The sequence below is a fragment of the Seriola dumerili genome, unplaced genomic scaffold (genome assembly GCF_002260705.1).
Source record: "Seriola dumerili isolate Sdu_G_001 unplaced genomic scaffold, Sdu_1.0 BDQW01000138.1, whole genome shotgun sequence".
Lineage (NCBI taxonomy): Eukaryota > Metazoa > Chordata > Actinopteri > Carangiformes > Carangidae > Seriola > Seriola dumerili.
In genome coordinates this window covers 7314603-7335403 of record NW_019174393.1, presented here as the reverse complement: position 1 = coordinate 7335403, position 20801 = coordinate 7314603, and the positions used below count along the sequence as shown (strand labels likewise).

Here is a 20801-nt window from a genome sequence, read left to right as displayed (position 1 = left end):
TGCAGTCTTGTTGAAATTTTCTCATTTGAAATATGGAAGTATGAGCTCTGACGATATAATACTGAACAATTATAAGGTAGTGGATAGTGCACATAGATTATTGGCAGCCTGAGATTCATGGAGTTGAGATTTTTCAGATGTTTTTCAGTGGGAAATATGTATGTAAGTTTTTCTCATTTTTCTGATAGATAGATAGATAGATAGATAGATAGATAGATAGATAGATAGATAGATAGATAGATAGATAGATAGATACATAGATAGATAGATAGATAGATAGATACATAGATACATAGATACTTTACTTATCCCCTAGGGGAAATTTATGATGCTTGATACCAAAGATTTATTCAAAGAAGCTAACAGAGTAGCTCCAGAAATACAGTATGTTTCGACGCCTTTAACTCCCCATTCAGTAATTGAAACATTCCTTTGCACTGCTCACCTCCCACCAGTCTCCCTTATTATTCCTCCATAATGTCAACACTAGGGAGGGGGTTTGTAGTGACGGGCCAATCCCATAGCTTTTAGGAGCGCAGCCCTGTGCCCTATTGGCCCAGGGGGCCTGCTGCTGGATGTAATGAGAACTGACAATGGGCACCGGTGGGGAAACATGTTTACATTTGCATGTCCCAACGGCCTCTCTCCCCCTCTGCCTCCGTCGTGAATTTACAAGCTGCCAGAGAGCTCAGGAACACTTGTGTGTATGGGTACGTGTGTGTGCATATGAAGGGGGCGAAGTAGTGCCCCATATCAACAGAGAGAATCAAATATAGATGAAAGGCCATGAAAAATGGAACGACAGAAAAGTCATTAAAAAGATTTGATTCCTCTATTATTATTGTTTTATTATTATCATTCCACACAGTGCTGTTTTGAATAGCTGCAGCTTTCAGGTGTGCAGATCAGCACCTTAGCACCAAATGTATTTTATACCTGAACACTTCAGTAGGGACCTAATAAAACTCCTATATCCAGCAGATCAAAGACATCTACATGTAATGTTGATGCTTGTTTTCTGGCAGGCATGAGGATTTTTTGTTAGAAATTTACATCAAGGTTCAAAATGAAAAAAGAAATATCATATTGCAGAACAAGAAACAGATGGACCAGAGCAAAGATAAGGGATCACTTGATTACTCCTGAGGTTAATTATGATTGCTCAAACACTGGTCCTCACAAATTGAACTACTGTACTTGAGAAAATAAAAACGATTTTACTGAATCTAGGAATTTATCTTTTAAAACTACAAGAATATTTGCTTTCCTAACACAACACTATTTATATTTTGAAGAAAATGGTGTTAAATAATTTCAAAATCTAGTCATCTTTCAATACTCTTCTTGTATAAAGTGTAGTTTTCTTATTTCAAGACAGTGACCCTTGTTCACAAAGAAATCCTGACACTGTGCTTATCTCGTACCAGTTTGTTTCTAAAGCTAAGGTGACATGTTGTGCAGACTAATAATCATGGCTCAGTTGTTATTGCCTTAGAAATTTAAAGAAAACAACATTTTGGAATGCAAAGGGAGGTTTTGGCGCCCTATTTCAGATCCTGACAAAGCCGGTTTGCACTGAGGGAAAAATTAACATAAACTCAGAACATTGAGGTGGCGCAGCAGAGACACTGTTTAAATTTGTTTTCTCTCACCTTCTATAAATATCACGTATATTAAAGAGGGATGACAGAGGAGGCAAAACATTTAGCAGTTATACAGCTTGTGCATACTGGCATGTGTACTTGCATGCATACAGCAATACGTCTGCATTTGTGAATTTGGATGACTGGCTGGACCTGATCAATAAGATGCATATTAAGAGCCAGAAATATCCCACAGCTTAGACACTGCGCTTAATGGTGTTGACGCCCTGAATGAATACAGACTGTGCAAGTCTATAGATGGTTGTCTGACCTGAGAATATGGTGCTTATTAGCCAGATGTGGAAATTGAGAACTCAACTTTCAGTTATGACATTGCGGAAGTTGTTGGTAACTTGTTCCTTCTGCGGCTTTGCTTGGAATAAAACCAGGGATAGCAGCTGTATCAACAGCTAGTACCTGAAAATATTTTGACATATAGCCTACTGTATAATATTATCTGACACCCATCTCATTTAGCAATTGTAAAAACAAATTTTGACTTCCTGCCTGTTGAACTTCTGGAATATAAATAAACTCTTGTCTGTTTACAAGAGTCAAGATCTGTGTATGTGTTTCCCCTGTAATTCTTTTGATGCTGTTCAGTAAAGCCTTTCCATATTTATCAATCTGCCTCCTTGTGCTAATGCATGTCGAAGGGGCTATACAGAGCTTCAGTCATATAATTGTTAGTTATAATATGCCCTCAGAGCAGTGCTGCTACGTCAGGACAGACTGAATGCTACAATGACTCACTATCGGAAAACAACAAGCCGGGGCTAGCTGGTTAGCATGCTAAATTCAGTAGAACAAAAAAGTGGTAGAAATAGAAGGTGTTAACATTGGCGTTTCCACTGCTGGAGACAGCTCTTGATGAGTAAAGGAATGAAGTTTGATGCTGAACTCGGATCATTGCAACATTTCTTCTAGACTACTAAGTAAACAGCTGTTAATTCTAACATTGGCTATGTAACAATAGCAAAAATGTACATATAACTCCTTTTAAAAAAACAGGTTATACTGCATGTACTACAACCACACACTAAAGACCTCTGTTAGTTAAAGTAAGCATGTCAGAGACAAGCCAATAAAATAATTACAGACAGTGAGATTTCCTCTGGCTGTTTGGAGTAGTTTAACAGATGGTGTGGAAGTGGGAATTGAGAGGAAATGCAGGCCCACCTCCAAACCCCAGTGTTTTAATGGTCAGATCTCTGTGTGGATCCCACTGTACTGCACATTTGGGATGATGTTTTCATGTTGGTATGTAGTTCCCTTTCTACACCATACATAGTGCTGCATGTTCTCCCCAAACAATTCAACCTTAGTTTCATCAGTCCATAAAACATTTTGCACCATAATCTGCGTGAGGTAGACTCATGAAAGGGGATGTTAACCTGGTCCATTGATTCTTTTAAGCCTTTGGCTGTTACAGGGCTTCATTTTTACTGATCATCACTGATCATTCTGCGTCGTCCTTGGAGTCATCTTAGCTGGACGCCCACTTCTAGGCAGAGTAGCCACAGAACTAAATCTTTTCCATTTCTAAACATTTTGTCTGACTGTGGACTGCTGAATATGTAAACTCTCTGAGATTACCCACCAATTCTTGATCCTAAGTCGTCTGAGAACTCTTTATTGCGAAGCATGGTTTACATCTGCAGATGCTTCCTGTGAAGCAACTTAAAATGTTTTTAATTAGAATTTTTTTCACTTGGTTTTTCTTGCCATTGTATCTTTGCGTGTGCATGTGTGTGTCTGTGCCCGCAGCAAAATACAATCCAGCATCATGTTAGTGGCATTACACTGCTGATTAATTCCACAGACATCTGTCAGACAGCTTCAGCCTGGGCTGAGCTGTTACTCTTAGTAGCATCACAAGACAGTGCCCTAAGAAAGAAAAGGCCCCATCCATATTACTGTACATACCATAATCATATGGTGATGGTGGAGAATATCAGATAGATTTACTTGATCAGTGTAATTGCTGGTGTCTTAACTTTTAATGAGTGTTTATGATTTGTGAAAACTCAAGAGTTTTACTCCACTATATTTCAAAAATACAAGTTAGTGACATTGGTGCAAAAAGCAGATACTCACAGGAATCCATTCATACAAAGGTAACTTATATAATCATGACAGTGCTGCTGCTGTGATACTTCCGCAGAGCAATGTTTCAGTGGTTGATGAAGCTGCTGTGGTACACTGTGTCACATCCAGCACAACAGTGCAGTTGTTAGTCATTTTACATCCAAATGTAGCGCAAATTGTAACTCAATTTCCAGGACATATGCAGTAGAGAAAAAATGCAAATGAATGTGTGTTTCCATCCACTACTGTTACGCAAATATTTGGAGTTGGGTGCACCAACACAAACAGTTGGTGGCGCCAATTCTTAAGTCTTCACCACTCTTCACTGACAAGTAATGTTTAATGTTTAAGTCAAATGCTTCATGTATCACCCCCCCCCCACCCCCTACCCCCCCCCCCCCCCCCCCCCCAGCCAAGCATATTCTTATTTTTTATGCAGATAAATGGGTGGATGATAGAAACATTTGTTGCAATAATGACAGAAATGCAGAGGTGGCTGTTTGTGTTGTGTTTTTTTTCTTTTTGAAAGTTTTCTTTGAATAATAAGATCAGTGTTCTTCAACGCTGAAACCCTGGGGTCTCCTGACCTGGATAATCTAGCCACGCTGTAGATTTATGTGTTGAATTGAAAAGGATACACTGACAGGGTTAAAAAATGAGCTGGTAAACAGACACGTGCTGTACAAGGAATCCCATTTAAAGCTGAATATCTGCTGGCATCTCTGACAAGGCCAAAGACTGGAAAAGCCAGAATTCTTAGTGTACATGGCTCCACTGACCTGCCAATAAAAGCTTTATGGAATCCTGCGGTATATTATAGTATATAATATGCATTATATATGCATCTAAAGAAGCAGAGTCACCTGCTAAGAGCATCAGTGGTGCCATAAGCAAATAAAAACATTACATGCTGTAGTCAGACAGTCACTCAGTACCTCTTAGTCTTTCATTATAGACTTAAAGGAGGTCATCTGACTGTCCAAAACAGTGTTTACAGTTACTTCACTGTCCAGTCACCGCTCACAGCAGAGCACGAATCTCTTCGAGAGGAGCTCTTTGAATACAGATTTGTTTTGTAACACATCAGTAACAAGAATGAAGATAGAAAATGAAACTTATGAAGGTCAAAGGTCTGTGACAGAAAAGGATGGTCATGAAATCAGTGTAACAATAAACATTAAACCCTTCAAGTGTATCAAATTCCAGCATTGCATGGCACACAAAACTTTATTTCCATATCAGCACATTGAGTGAGTTCTGGGTGTATCCTGTGGAAAGACAAAAACACTCATGCATGTCCAAGAGTTGCTATTATAAGCTTTAATAGTGCAGACACTGTGTGTGTGTGTGTGTGTGTGTGTGTGTGTGTGTGTGTGTGTGTGTGTGTATCTGTGTGTGTATGTGTGTGTGTCTGGGAGAGACAGAGATTTTCTTAATCCCACTCAACTTTTAACATTTCCTACTTTGTATGGGTAGGTTGCTTGAGTGCCAGAAATAGAAAGAAGACATAGCAATTCTCTTAATCATAGTTGACCACAGTGGTGGACCAGCCAACAGAGTGACATTGCCATCCACATAGCTATGCTACTAGCGTGGCTAAATATAGTATAATTCCCTAAAGGTGGAACTGTCCCTTTGCAAGTAATACATTCCCTGTTGCAAGCAAATGCACACACATGTACACACACAAGCACACTCTCATCTATTTCCTTCAAATCTCCATAATTAAATCTCTGTCATCGTTAATATGCTCCATCCTCTCCATACCAGATAGACAAATTAGGGCCTTGATCATAAGTACAGTACATGTGAAGCTGAACGGTCCAGCGGGGAACAGGGGCCTGAGAGACAGCTGTGCAGCTTTTGCTGACACATCTTTAAAAATTCATGGCCCAGAAAACAGGCCATGCAGACGGGGCTGTGGCAAGCAGAGGGATTCACTGATGCCATAATTGCCATTCTGCAGGAGCAGAAACATTCATAACCTGTAAACAAACTAAGTCCTGCACACCCACACAAACGGTAAAGCGCAGGAAATGGTTTGAGAGGCCTCACAAAAACAGAAGTAGAAGTAAAACACCTCTCAATTTTAAACTCAGCTGCTCTACATTTATCTTTTGTTAATATGTGGCTATGAAACAAGACATCACCTAAGAATGAGCACATGTAACAGCAGCACCTGGCAATGCTCCAACACCAGAACAATCTTTAAGAAAACCACACAGCTGCAAGCATTTTTCATTTTCCTTCTTTTATTGGACACCAGTGTTGCCTTGTATAAGGATATGGTTGTTTTCATCAGTTTTTTTTTTCTTATTCATCCTTCACAGTTTATTCCAGGTGGCACATACAATTGGTTGAACTGCATTTCTGATGTATTTTGTAACATGCTCAGGCAGGGTCGCTCACATCAGATGATTTGAATGAGCAGAGGAGGTGATGGTTGGGTCGGCACAAACAGCAGTGCCTTCAACATGTTTTTTTTCTTTTTGTAACAAAATGAGTCAGTCAAGGCAAATAAAGCACATTTACATCTGCTGTTTAAAATAACCAAGCTTGGCATAACATCAAATATTTTAAATATGTAGGAAAGTTGAGCAAAAATTGTAAAATTTTAAAAATGATTATTTGTACTTATTTTAACCTAATGTATTGCATCACCACAACTACAATTGTGTCAATAATTAATCAGATTATAGTATAGTTTAACATGAAGTATATTTGATTTTTAATTATTTGTCTGGGATTTGATTCCAGTTTTTTAAAGCCACTATGTGCAGAATTTGAATATAGCTGACTTTGGCGCCCCTAGTGGTAGTATTGAAAAATACAGCAATGACTCAACCCAAGGACAGTGAGATGAATGGCCTGTCTTATTTCTTATAGACAATATATGCCACTAGGATAATTTGGAAAATACGCTACAATCGTATAGAAATCCTACACATAGAGGCTTTAACTTGTTTTTCTGCCTAAACATTAGTAGTCAGTAGTTTCGTCAGATTAAAACAAATGGCAAAATGTATTTGCATTTACTAATTGACCCACTTCATATTAAGTTTGTAATGTCATTTGTGATACAGCGTGTCCTCACAAAACCATCTCTGCATCTGACACTCTCTGCTGGGTTAAACCTGCACTAAGATCATCAGCATGAACAACTAGGACCGAACAGTAGAAGACGTTATCATCATGAGGTGGGATACAGCTGCAGAACTAATAGACACATAAACAGTGGCTGGGTTTCACACTGTAATCATGTAGGAATAGGAGTGTCTTGCTCAAGATCCGTGCGGCTCATCATACGGCTGCTATGGGGGGATCAAACATGTGACCTTACTATGACCAGACTCCAACCAACTGGTCACCCTGCAGCCACACATACTGTGGCTAGATAAATGTGACCAGTTGGCCTGAGACAGGGAAGGAAATGGACAATACCGTCATTGTGTGTTCTATTTTTGCTCTGTTTCATTACACTTTTTTCCCCCCTGATGGAACTCATGCTAACACTGGCAGCATTAAAGGAATAGTTCGACATTTTGGGGAAAATGCATTGATTCACTTTTTTTCCCACCCAAGAGTTAGATGAGAAATGTAACGTGTGCATTTTAGAGTAGTATTGATTTTCTCGTGTGCTTATTAGCAAGAAAGCCAATACGTGTATTTCCCCAAGTGTCAAGCAAGTCGACACTGGAAAACACAAGCATGATCATGACACTGTAGAGCACACGTTGGCTTGTTACAACTGCTCGACATGAAACTTGTGATTGGAATGTAAAAAACTGATGATATGCTGCCCTTGTTGCTGATGGTGATGATATTGCTCTTACACGTTCTTCCACGCTAGATCAATAACTGAAACCTGATGTATGATGTCACTGGTTAAGACTTTGTGCTTCGAACTGACAAGATGCACACAACACGTGACAAGTGAGCTGTGCAGGTTGAAGCAGGAAGAGCACGGCTGCAAACACTCGGATGTTTTTTTCCTTTGGTGACAACTGCAGTTTGTTTCGACTTTGTTTAGACTTTAGAGAAGTTTACTTTTAAAGAATGATCGGAGATCGGGAAACGAATTGGTCGCAGCGCTAAAAGACCAACGTTTACATCACAGATTCATCTCCTTTTCGATAAGAGATCCCGGCTCTGGAGCGGGTCTTCCATCGGTCAGATAGGATGGAATGAAGGTTTGAAGCCAAACATAATGGGTATAGGTAAAAATCTGTGTACCAAAACACATACACATTTAAAAATCATCATGCTTACTTAAATTTCACACCGTGTCACAACTCATTCATTCACAATACTGGGCAGGAGAGAAAAAAAAAAATATAAAGGTGCAAATAAGAAAACATCACAATAAGTAAAACAAATTGGTCTAAGTGTTCATCATGTTCAGTTCTCAGTCTCCAGGAGCCACATGTGCGGTCGGACTGGAAATGATTAAATTTTGTTTCATCTCATTAACTTGGTCCAGCTGTATGTAGCTCACTTTAAGTAAATTTTATGTGACGTCAGGGGTCATTAATGCGTCACATATTGTCCTGTGACTGATCCACAGTTTAACCAAGAAAATCAAAACACATGTAAGAGCATGATCAGCATTAGAAATGTCCCTCGTTTGAATGATTCTTTTTGCCTTGATACATCTCAAAGGCACTGGACCTTATTCAGTTTTAACAGACAAGGAGTGGATAAAAGCATAAAGCACCGAACTATCCACATGTTCCGCACCTCGAGTCTGAGGAGCATTTTGAAGGGTTGTGGTACACTCCATGCACTTTCCATGCAGAGTCATCCATTGTTGCGATTCTGACGATATGGCACGGGCACATTTATCACGCTTAAGTAACATAACATTTCTTTTTACGAAAAAGAAAAAAAAATTAAATCAAGTACATTGTTGTCCATCTGCAAGGCCTGCAAGTACAAAAAAACCAAACAAAAAAACATCTGTCATGGTGGCTTCATGAGCGAGTTATTTTTTTCTTGTGCACAGAAAAAACAAAAAAAAAAAAAACAATTATAAAAAGGAACACAGGACAGCGGCTCAGTTCTTCCTGTGCTCTGATGCCAAAAACAAAACACATTAACTAACATTAACACAATTTAATCTATATGGTGTCTAAAGAAACAAAGTCACCCCATTAAAATGCCACTTAGTGACATCGAGTCCTCAAGTCTGTTTCTGTCACTACCTCTCTTTATATGAGTGTCTTGCCATTATAGAGCCCAAGGACAGTGCGAGAACATGTATCAAAGAGACCACTGTTCCCTTGGCTTGGCACTTGGCAAGTACAGCAGTTACCAAGAGGCGACTTCTAGCAGCCCCTCTAAAGAAGTGGGATAGGCTTTTTTAAATGTAAGGAGCCTGCCTGTGATTGAATCATACCAAACAGTCAGTGATGACGCCAGATGAAAGGTAAGGTAACTCCGTGTGATGTTCTTTTTTTTTTTCATATCTCATTATATATGTTGATAATGCTTCCTCTCTTCTCTTCGTGGCCACTGACAAAAGAAGAATTCACATTAATCCTGAAAAATCACATTTGGCAAACAAAGACAATATGGATACACTGTGGTGTGCTCGTTTTCCCTTTTCGGTGAAGGGTTAAAATGCAGCTTGGCTAAACATTCGAGGGAATATAGGACTTAAGACTCCATTTCTAATGGCTCCTGCTTTGAACTAAAGCTCTGTCTGGCACCAGAGAATGCCTATCAAGCGCTTGGTTGAAGGAAAGCAGAGAAAAATCCTTTCATACACACACCAGCCAGCTTTCACTCTCCCCCCTGCCACTCTTTTTTTTCCTCCATAAAATTTCAGCCCTATTCAAGCTACTAGGTACTAGACACCATTATCTCTCCCTTGTTCCTCGCATTTCGCCAGTCTTTCAGTGCGTTTTATTATTCCCCCCGGTCCTCCATTCCTTCTGTCTCTGTTTAACAAAGACCCAGAGGGGGGTTAGGTCCAGCTGCCCCATATGTCAGTCAGATACAGTAGTCAGCATACAAAAAACCCCCATCCCCCACACATCCACAACCACACACTCTCACCTTCATTAGTCCCAGCTGAGGCTTCCCATAAAAAGAGACACATCTGTGAACACACAGTTTCAGAAACACGGGGTAGAGATATGGCAGGTTTTTGGGAATGTATGATTATTTTACATTTTGTGTGTGTGTGTGTGTTTGTGTATTTGTGTGTGTTTTTGTGTGTGTGTGTGTGTGTGCCAATGTCTACTCTGTCCCTGATGCTGCTGGTCTGGGTGGAGGACATTCTTATGATAATTAGGGATTAGCGGGAGTGTGTATGGACACAGATGCAGTGCCGAGGTTCCTCAGAGGAAACATGTGCACCCATTTATGTCAGGACAACAACTTCCTGCTTAGTCACGACCTAAAAATCTTATTCTGCTTGAACTGACCACAACATCACTTCCCAAAAGCACTCTAACTCCCTCCTTCCTGGGGGGGGCAGTGTCCCACCCTCATGCGCAGCGTGCCGCTTTTGTGGAGGTGCCAAAGCTGGACAAACTCCTCTGGCATGGCGTGGAACCACTTATATGGCAGTATGTTGTCATAGTAATGGTGGCTGACTGGCTGCTCGTCCAGGCCGACGGAGAACGGCCAGAAGCCGTAGGCCGTCACTTCCTCGCACAGCCCGAGGGCCAGGCTGATCAGGAAGAGCCCTGTGGAGAGGCGTTTGGCGTGCACGCTGCGGGCCTTCCAGAATTTGCCCACGGTGCGCAGGAATTCGGGGTTAGCAAACAGCATGGTGAGGTTGGAGGAGGTGTCTGCCAGGGCGTAATACGCCCGCAGTGATGGGTCGGTGCCGGGCTTCATGGAGAACGCTGGCATGTAGATGTAGCTGGAGCCGTAGACCTTCATACTGTCCACAAAGGCTTTTCTCGACCACAGAAGGTTCTGAAATCTGAGTGACGAAGGCAGAGTGATACAGAGAAAAAGTGTTTATTCTAGTTATTCTACATGTTGTGGTGAAACAACTGAGATAAAGTTTTGGGTCATACATGATCTCCTGTGTAGTCATCTGCTCCTTCTTCCTTTTCTTTGCCTGTCTATAGAGGAAGTGAGTTTCCTTCATTCTCATAAAGGAATAGGGTCATTGTGGTGTTGACTGGTTTTACTAAACGTTTTGCTAATTTAATTTAGTTAGGGCGAAAAGTTTTGTGAACTGCGCTTTTAAGTTTAATCGTTGTTTCTCATAAATCAGTATCTCAGTACATCTACAGGCACCATCACACTGATTCCACCTTGTAACCCATCAGCCTTTTCTATCCATCTGTGCTAAGATGCTCAAACAGACTCTGTATAATTAGATGCCGACATGTTTCTGATTCCGTGCGATGTTCGAAGTTCAACCTGGTTACCTCTTCTCGATGATGCTGGGGTTGGCTGTAACCAGATGTGTTCTGGTTCCTACATCCTCCACATATTCCTTTGAGAGTGGCGGGAGGTTGCACCTAAATCAGCAAAACACACACGATATATCCACAATGTTGATTGATGTAAGCTGTTCAAACACACACACTAACACACACACACAAAGTATAAACACTTAAATGATTCATTTAAGTCATTATGGCTAATTAGATTTGATTACAATAGTGAACAGAGGCCGATGAGAGCTGCCCCTGCTCATCCAGAGTAGTCGTTATATTTTAAATCATTAATAACCGTAGTGATGATGTCCCTGTGTAATTACAGCCTATGCTGCTGTGGTTGAAATGGTTGAACACAACTTTCCTCTTCACTTTCTTCCTCTGTCACACACAGGAACACAAAGTGGCACAGCGTCCCTTATGATGCTAATTAAAACAATAACATTGCATCCAAAAATTTATATTTCGTGTTTAATGGATTGAATTACAATAATTATGGTTTAATTGCTTCCCCACATGCATGATCTGTGGTTTATGACTTCTGTCACATCAGAGATGTTTATGATCAGCAGATGCAGGAATTGAAAGACAGCTGAAAAGGGCTTTTTGTTTTGTGAATGCTGAAAAATGTCTTTGTGTGCTTGCTATAGTTCCCCCCTCTCTCCTAGTTTTTGATAAGCTCCTACTTTAGTTTAGGTTCAACTGTCTCAGAAGTTCAGTCTTCTGGGTCCGTGCTTGATGTTGACCAGTCACTGTTTGACTTTTACTTCCCTGTCAGTTGCATTTTTTGGAAGAGTCATTCAAATCTGGCTGCCTGAGGAAGCTGGATGATCATTACTGTCGATGAAAGAGTTGATGCAGCCTGAAATTGCTTAAAATTTAAATTTTTGTCACAGTGGGTGGCACAGCGGTACAGTGGTTAGCTCGCATTAAGAAGGTTCTGGGCTCGAATCCCGGTTGGGGCCTTTCTGTGTGGAGTTTGCATGTTCTCCCTGTGCCTGTGTGGGTTCTCTCTCGGTACTCCGGCTTCCTCCCACAGTCCAAAAATATGCACAATAGGTTAACTGGCAACTCTAAAGTGCCCATAGGTGTGAAAGAGAGTATGAATGCTTGTGCGTCTCTTTATGTCAGCGATAGACTGGCGACCTAAGCCTAAGCAGTATAGATAATGGACGGATGTTTGACAGAAACTGGCATAAATGATGACAAGACATTTTTCTTCTCTCTTCCAGGCAAAACTTGAGTTTTGCCTGGAAGAGAGTTGTTGTTAGGCCGTTTCAATTCCAGCTCCTTTCATCTCCTTTCAAAACACGTCTGGTAGGTTTCTTCAGCCTTTCTCCAAAGAAAATTGTTATTGTTGTGCAGCAGATGGAGAGTGCAATATCCTGCTGGGGGGCAGACGGGGGTCTCTTTTTATGTTAATTTCAGATTTTTGGCCACATTTTAAAGTGGTTTAGTTGCAGTGTCTTGGGGTTTTGTGCAACAGTGTCACTTCCGTCAAACTGGGAATGAAACAAGAGCCTGTAAGAGCAGTGACATGGCGGTAAAGAAACACTGTAAAAAAAAAAAAAAAAAAAAAAAAAAAAAAAAAAAAGAGAAAGGTTTCCAAAGCAGGTCAGTAATCACACTCAGAACAAAGGAGGGAAGATGATGAATACAAAAATGGGAGATAATTTAATATGATCAATATGTGCACAAAAACAGGCCCTCCTTGGCATGAAGGACACACAAAAGACTTGATTGCATTGTGTTTCAGGATTGATGCTCATCCTCAGGCAGCATCACATTTCACCTCCTCCCCCTCCTTTCGTCTGGGTAAACTGACAATGATGAAAACACTGATGATCCACAAGCAGGGGTACAAATTTTTCTTTCACGTCACATCACAATGAAATTTAACCAGCACAGTCAACTCGAACAATCAGGATTAAGAGATCAAGTAAACAAGTTTGTTATTTTGCAGCAAGTAAAACACCGTAGTCCTCATCAGTCCGCACAGTCTGCTGTACATGCAGTAGCTTCTAGCTCTCTGTGGTGAAAAGTATCAAAAGCTAAAAGCCACATTTGTCGGACGGGGATCTAATTTATCAATCTTCAACGTACATAATTAGCTTAGAATAATTAGCTTGTCACACAATAGTAAGCCAACAAGCTCTCCAACCAAAACGACTGTAGGTTGTTTATCCCTACCCTCGGATACGACCTATAGGAGCGTATCTGATCTAATTGATATACTTTGTGTCACTGTGTAAATAGCAGTTCATGTTTATCAAACTGCTGCAGAAGAAAGTCTCTCATTTTCTTTTAGCTCCATCAGTCTTTCACACTGAGTGAGAATAAAATGGGTCATGGGTTTCCTGCAACGTAGGCGCAAGTAAGTTCAAACACTTGTCACTGAAATGCATGAGGTTAGCGTTAGGAAATCAACTGACCTGGAAAAAAGCAAGTAGCATGAGCTGTATGACTGTATTTTTGCTTTGTATTTAGAAGTGATTAGTGGTTTAAGAGCCTTTACAGTCAAAGACAGATATAATGATAATTTAGGCTTTTGTTCCACTACTGTGGATCAGAGGTTTTGCAAACATCTGTCAGGCAGTCGACCCAATCTAAGATGCCATGCATTTTTCTGATCTGAACTTAATGACTGTAGATTTTACATCAGTTCTCTCTTCAACCTATTCTGCTGCAACACTCTCTTCAGAGATGGTTTCCTCCTCCAAACCAACACACACACATCTCTTTTTCAAATGGGAAGCATCTTGATCTTATGTCCACAGTATGTAAATGATAAATGATTCTTCTCGTGTGATTCTAATAAAATCCCACATCATCACTCTGCATTTATTTTTTAGTTGAGGATTGAGTTTTCTTGAAGCTAAATATTTTTAATGCCCCACCAGATGGATTCATTCTGCTTTATGCCTCATCTTATCATCTTAGTCTGTTCCTATTTTGCTTGCTCATTCCTACCAACCTCTTTTCTCTCTTGCCCTCGCCCTGCCCCATTTTTCTGTCTGTCTGTCTGTCTCTCTCTTGCCTACAGTCGACACCAGCTCTCATTATCACTGATGGCTGATGGTGTTTGGCTGCTCTCTTGGGCACGGCTGATTCACATTCGAAGGCGCAGTGAAGCAGTCATATTCGTGCACACACTTGCAGCCACAGAAACAGAGAGTCGTTTATTTCTCACCGCATGACGAAGTCGGCCTGGTCAATGTGCCGTCCACATTTGCTGTGTCTGAGGATGCCACCGTTGCCCACCACCGCACACTTCTTCAGGGGCAGCTGCAGAGGGTTGTCCTAGGGAGAAAACATCATGCATCTTTGTTAGAATGCACATGGACATAAACACATAAAGCCAGTTACACACATGCACAAAAACAAATATCAATTTTCTCTGAACTCCCTCCTAAACTTCAGGCAGGCGCATGAATCACTCTGTGTTCAGCAGATCTCGGGACCTCAGCTACTCCTCATTTCCCCTTCACAGCCTTACATGCTGACAGACAAACGAGCAAAGGAGATATGAACCGAGGAGCTGCACAAAACCAAGTCGGGGTCATACATCTTATGAATCAGCTTCCGTTGCTCGCATATGCTCCTTGAACAAGGAGATATTTGTGGTGAAATGATCAAAAATACCAACCATGTAAAATCTGAAATTAAACAGGGTGTTCAACCAAGCAAAAAACACTGTATCATAAAAATAAACAAAGATTATCTAAATCATCTAGCCAAAAACTATACAGTGGATGTACACTTTGACCTAAAGGTCCTCACATTATTTGTCACATAAAACGACAGATTGCAGTGGTCCAACCTTTTTTATCTGACATACTCCCACAGCCCTGACAGAAGTATCCTTTCATTTCAACTACTTTTAAACTCCATATTATTAATGTGATTATATAAAACTTGATATTGTTACAATAATTTTTAATACAACTAAACTGTTGCATTAAATGTTGAGATTGGATGATCGTGCTACCACGCGGAGCGCAGTGTTGGGCGTTGAGTTATTATCACCTTTTAGCTAATTATTTCAACCATTTATCCCCCACTTTTGGCTAACTATTTTAATGCTTTATTATGTACTTTTAGCTAACTATTTCAACCATTTATCCCTTTCTTTTAGCTAACTATTTCAACTGTTTATCCATTATTATTAGCTAGCTATTGCAACCATTAATCCTTTACTTTTAGCTAACTATTTCAAGTGTTAACAATTTCACAATCTTCCACGTACCCCAAAGCAACTGGAAAAATCTCCTGGTTGTGAATTACTGCCCTATCATCCTCTAAATTAAAGCAGTGTATAGACCAGTATTAAATCTGTTACAGAGGACACTGAAATACCACACTTCATGAAGCTAGGGCCAAAAATGTCCTTACTCTTTGCCTTGGCTGCATTTAAGTCAGTGGCATGGATTAAGCAAGACAGCGGAAACAATTGTGCTCATTATTCCCCTCGGAGCGCACACACACATACACACAAATGCACACACACACTTCTCTTTGCCTCAGGGTCTCTTTTGGACCGTGACAGGGGGGTAAGTCAGTGGACAACAGCCTGCTAACAGGACATCAAGCAAGGGAGGGGAACCAGTTGGGCTTTAACTTATAGGATAGGGACACTGTCCAGTCCAGCAGCTTCTGTAAAGCTTTTAATCCAAATCTTTTACCAATATCTTGACAGATTTTGGTTTAGTTTGTTCCCTAAGATTTTCAAGTAATGCTTTTGTCCATAAAATGTCAGATCCCGAGCTGGGCCAAAACTTTTTGACTGTTTTTTGGTTGCAGTTTCATAATGACAAACCTTCAATGTACGTGTTTGTCATGTGATTTATGAATGATCAACAATATTTTGTTGCAATTTACAGACTTTTGTGTGGGATTGCCAAACCTTTCATGATGCTGAAATTAGATTCTTTTATTTAAAGCCTATCCTTTATCCCAGCCATGTCTGTTGCGTACACTGTCATGGGACAACAGAAATGGGAAGTACAAGAAGGTTACATCAGAAAAGAAAAGATCATAGGACTCTACTGTACAGTCCAGTAAGCTGTGTGTATGGATGCTCTGTTTGAGCTATTGAACCAACCAGCAATTAACTGTCAAAGCCCTAATTGGCACATTCCCTGGCAGATGCCCAGATACTGTAGCCGCTGCCAGCTTAGTGTAGTGTGGCTGGTTGTCTGTGAACAGACCTGCAATCACAGCACTGGTAGTTAAGAGTAGAGAGTATTTATGTCCGTGAGTCTGAACATTGTCCATCCCACCTAAATACCAGTTACCTTCCTTCTGGGAAACACAGAACTGGCCACAATATAGGCTTGTACAGTAAGTGCAACCATGCTACTAAAAATAGGGCTTGCAAGCATTAGATAGAGAGTCACAAGAGCACAAAGTTGTACAATGCACCGACGTGTCACCACAACCATGGGAATGGTGATGCACTGGAGTCAGAAACAAAGAAAAATAAGGAGCAGCAACATCCCAGTGCGACAGAGTCATGATGGATGGAACAGAATGTAACATCTAAGTGTGATTATTGCTGAACCTGTGTGTGAACCAAGAATATTTGTCACAACACAGATTACTCACACAAACGCACAGCCAAAGAGTTAAGGAAATACAATGGATAACTGTGAAGATTAGCGTTAAAGGGACAGTCCACCCAAATCACAAACATACCTTATTCTTCTTCTTATTCTGAATAGAATCTATGTAAATATAGTTGGTTTTATTCACTGAGGTTGTAAGATATCTGCTTCATAGATTCAAATTATGTTGATTAAGAAACCAGGACATTCCTTCAGGAAAGACAAACTGCTGTTGAGTTTTCCAAATGTAAAAAATGTCTTATAGGTGGTGGCAAATATCTCAGCTGTGGATACAGTCTGCAGAAAAATTATTTCTTTATTATTTTTTAATTTTCATTATTGACTAATCTCTTCATTACTTTCTCTGTTAATCAATAACACATTTTTGTCAATAAAATGTCATAAAATAGTAAAACTTGAGGTGATATCTTGAAACTGCTCATTTTGTCCAACCAACAGAATAGATCATAAACATAATTTTCTCAATTGACTAATCAAGGAATCAGCTCTAATTTGGATGAACCAGTATATTCTGAATTTACCACCGTCATTAGAAATAAAACAGTGTAGAAATTCTACTTTATACACACACACACACACACACACACACACACACACAAAAACCCAGTGACATTAAACTCTGTTTAAACCTACTGCTGTACATTCACTGGTCTTGCTCAGCCGCTCTCACTTCATATTCTCATCTCTTTATTTATTCATCCTCTCCTCCCCCATCCATCATGAATGAAAATGCACGGCTCACGCCTGCAAATTAGGGTCAGATATTCATCACATCTACAGACCGGCATATTAGACTGCAGTTGTGCGGCATCAGTAATAGGGATCCAATCTTGATTATTAGTGATTATCATTACTATCTTATTATTATTAGATGTGTTGCCCATGGATACAAAAACCACAGCAACAGCACTTACACCTGAATTTCTCATCCTGTCCTGTTTCCAGGCACAAACACATATAAACACCCTCATCCAGATGCGCACACACACCCACACACAGGCATGGAACCATGTAAAAATAGCCCAACAGCCCTTATCTGGGTACAGACACACAAACAGAGGCATAAATACACATTCTACGTCCATTTTTGCACTATGCTGAGGTCTGGAAAGGAAAAAGGGATAACTTGAGAGGGGTAAACTTGAAGCACATCCTCCTCCACTATTTACTCATGGTTTAAATACCCCTATCTTAGATTAGACCAAAGTGGAAAGAAACACGACAAGACAAATCCTCTTCTGTGATAAACACAGAGCAGGAGCCTCATCTGATGTAAAAAAAAATAAGTATACACACACACACACATATATGTGATACATAAATATTGTGGAGTTGAATAAATGAATATGAAAGAACATGACATATATCCTTGATTCTTGTATTTTAACTGATGTTTCCAGCATCTTTAAGTTGTCTTGTCGCACTAACCGGCTCCTCCTCATTCACATCTTCACAGTGACTCCCCCTCACACTGAAAACACTATAGCAGTAATCCTCTCTGCTTTTGAGAGTGTCTATCTGCTCCACAGCCTCCTCCCCCGCGTCATTATGGATCAACAAGGATCCATGCTAAAACCCACAGTACCCACTACAGTGTCGTATTGCGCTGACTGGTAGAAAAATCGTTTTCCAACATCTGGTCTTAGTTACATTTCAAGAGGACAGCTGCCTCTTTGAAAGTCATGTATCTTGATGACTGCAAGGAAGTCTGTGGCTGTCTGAGGGAAAAAAGGAACCATTAAATCTCAATGCAGAATAAAAGCCTCACACCCTTCAGACTGTCACTGCAAATACAATTGTGATTCAGCCAATTGTATTACAGCTACTGTTTATATGGATGGTTATTAAACTCTTTCCTACCTGCACAAAGAGTGGGTATGTCTCGTTGTTGACAGTGTGCGAGTGGTAAAACTCGCCATCGTACCACAGCACCTTGCCCATTGGTGAGTTCTCCTTGGTTACTGCAAACATCCTCTGTGGATCGCAGCAGTCTGTCAACAACTTCCTGTGCAGAGAGGATGTGAGAAATTATAATTAAATAAAAATAAGTTTAGACACTTTAACACAAATTGGATTTCACAGGGCATCAGGGGTTCTAGTCTAGGCTATAATAACTGCTTACTTAATTGCCTAGAGACAGCCTGAGCAAGATGTGTATTAATATGGTAGGACAAAGGACCACTGTGTGAGGTCAGTTACTGTACATGAGAGGAAATGATCAAATATTTTATCTTATTTGTGCCTCAATTTAATAATATCAGGCTGGAGATGAAAGGATTTGAGCATTCAGTTGCAGGCTCGTTGGAAACTGGGACTGTCCTCATCTCTCTCACTGTTAATTCCTCATCCCCATCTCATCTCATCCCCCAGTAGGCCCTGCCCGCTGCTCTGCAAGTGTCACCTTCTCTGATTATCCTAATCGGCATTGCCTCGGGAGAATCATCTGCACATGTTCTCTGCAGGATAATCTTTAAATAAGACTGTCACTGTGTAACGAACATGCTCTGTTGATAAAGTTTTCATTTAAAAACAGTGTCACTGCCCAAATACAAAAGCATCTGTGCTGCCTAAGTGTTTGTTTTTATGTCTGTGTGGCCTGTGGTATTACTGTGATATCTCTCACTGATGTCTTGCAAAGTTCTGACTGATGGAACATTTGAATGTTTTTTTTTTTTTTTGAGAATTACAGTTGTTATTTTTGCTTGATTCGTTTCTAATCTTTACACTTTAACACTTTGATATTTCCCTTCTCAAAAGTGGATACATGTCAAAAATAAAAACCATAAACAAATAGGAAAATCTGCACTTTTCTTGTTGCATTCTGTTATTCACTGCCCCTTTATTAGCAGGGCTCCTAGCAACCTATTTAAGGACAGATGGAGGCCCCGGGCCGCACATTGGGAAACACTGCTTTAAATCAATGAAGAGAAACGTGAGCCCTGAAACGAACCTGTACAAGTCGATGCCGGTCTGATTCTTCTGCCATATTTCCCCCTGCCTCAGCACCTCCTCCACTATTTCTTTATCGCGTGGGAGTCTGTACACGGGGAAAATGTAAAACCAGCAGAGCACCAGCACGCACAGGGCGGCCCACACCGACAGCTTGCCCCGGTAGCATCGCACCAACATCTTTCCCTCTCTTGTCCGTTGCACGGCTCAAAACAACCGGTGCATGCACATCCAAACCGGTGCAGTAAAAAGCAGGCTTGGTTCAAAGCTGGTCTCTCCGTCCACTGCAAACCCCCGTCTCATTCCGCAGACAGGGTGGAGGGGGTATGAATGGAGCTGCGAGGTAGTCTGTTAACCGGTTGTTTGGCTCAAGCATCGGTTTGGAAACCCGGTTTTCTGTTGGTGAGGATTTGATGGAGAGAAGCAAGAGTGGTTATCCCTGCAGCAGCGTCTCACGCTCGGTTGCGGGTTTGTGGTGCAGTGTGTCAGGCTCTGCAGGATTCCACCGCTCTGCTCTCCGTGCATCACCACCATCATTACAGCCTGCGGATCGTGAGGAATCATGCGGGCCCCCTCCCCGCCCGGTCTCCCGCTGCATCCCAGTCCGAAAGGGTGGTCCGCGTGCGTGTGTGTATGTATGCCGGTCCACTAAGATCCGCTTTCTCCCGCCCGATCCGGTCCCCTTCTCGGGCCTCCGCCGTCCTCGTCCTGCTGCTGCAGGGTCTGCGCTGCAAGTGAACCGGTCCAGTCCAATTCAGTCTCCCTCCTCCTCTTTCTCCTGTCAACACCCCCTCCGCCGAGACAAAGTGCTTCTTGTGCTGTGAGAGGCGCGTCCAGTCGGCCAGAAAAGCGCGGGTGAAAGCGGAAGTCGGCGTTCAAAAATAAAAGCACACATACACACTAAACTAATCAATAGCCCTTTGTTAGTGTTGCTGAGCTTAGCACTTTAAGTTTCTCTCCAGACATGTTCTGGACTATGTAAAAAATACTCTGCTATGATTGATATTTTGTTTCACAGGATTTTCCCACATATAAAGTTAAAAAACAATCAAAAACTGGGACTGTAAGCACATCTCTGCTTACTTCCTCATTGA

The 20801-nt window shown here is 41.0% G+C and overlaps 1 protein-coding gene across 1 annotated transcript; it reads right to left on the bottom strand.

Moving 5' to 3' along the window:
* Positions 1 to 5855: 5855 nt before the first annotated feature.
* Positions 5856 to 20410, bottom strand: st8sia1 (ST8 alpha-N-acetyl-neuraminide alpha-2,8-sialyltransferase 1). The gene is made up of 5 exons (XM_022749687.1): positions 19709 to 20410; positions 18619 to 18763; positions 14325 to 14434; positions 11123 to 11215; positions 5856 to 10665 (listed from the first exon to the last, which is right to left on the bottom strand). The coding sequence occupies exons 1-5, from the start codon at positions 19885 to 19887 to the stop codon at positions 10185 to 10187; spliced, it is 1008 nt and encodes a 335-aa protein (XP_022605408.1). The 5' UTR covers positions 19888 to 20410; the 3' UTR covers positions 5856 to 10184.
* Positions 20411 to 20801: the final 391 nt, after the last annotated feature.

Coding starts and splice junctions, on each gene's coding strand:
- st8sia1 (XM_022749687.1), bottom strand. CDS start 19,887: ATGTTGGTGCGATGCTACCGGGGCAAGCTGTCGGTGTGGGCCGCCCTG. Junction 18,764..19,708: donor ACCGGCATCGACTTGTACAG/GTTCGTTTCAGG, acceptor CTCTCTGCACAG/GAAGTTGTTGACAGACTGCT. Junction 14,435..18,618: donor CATACCCACTCTTTGTGCAG/GTAGGAAAGAGT, acceptor TTTTCTCCCTAG/GACAACCCTCTGCAGCTGCC.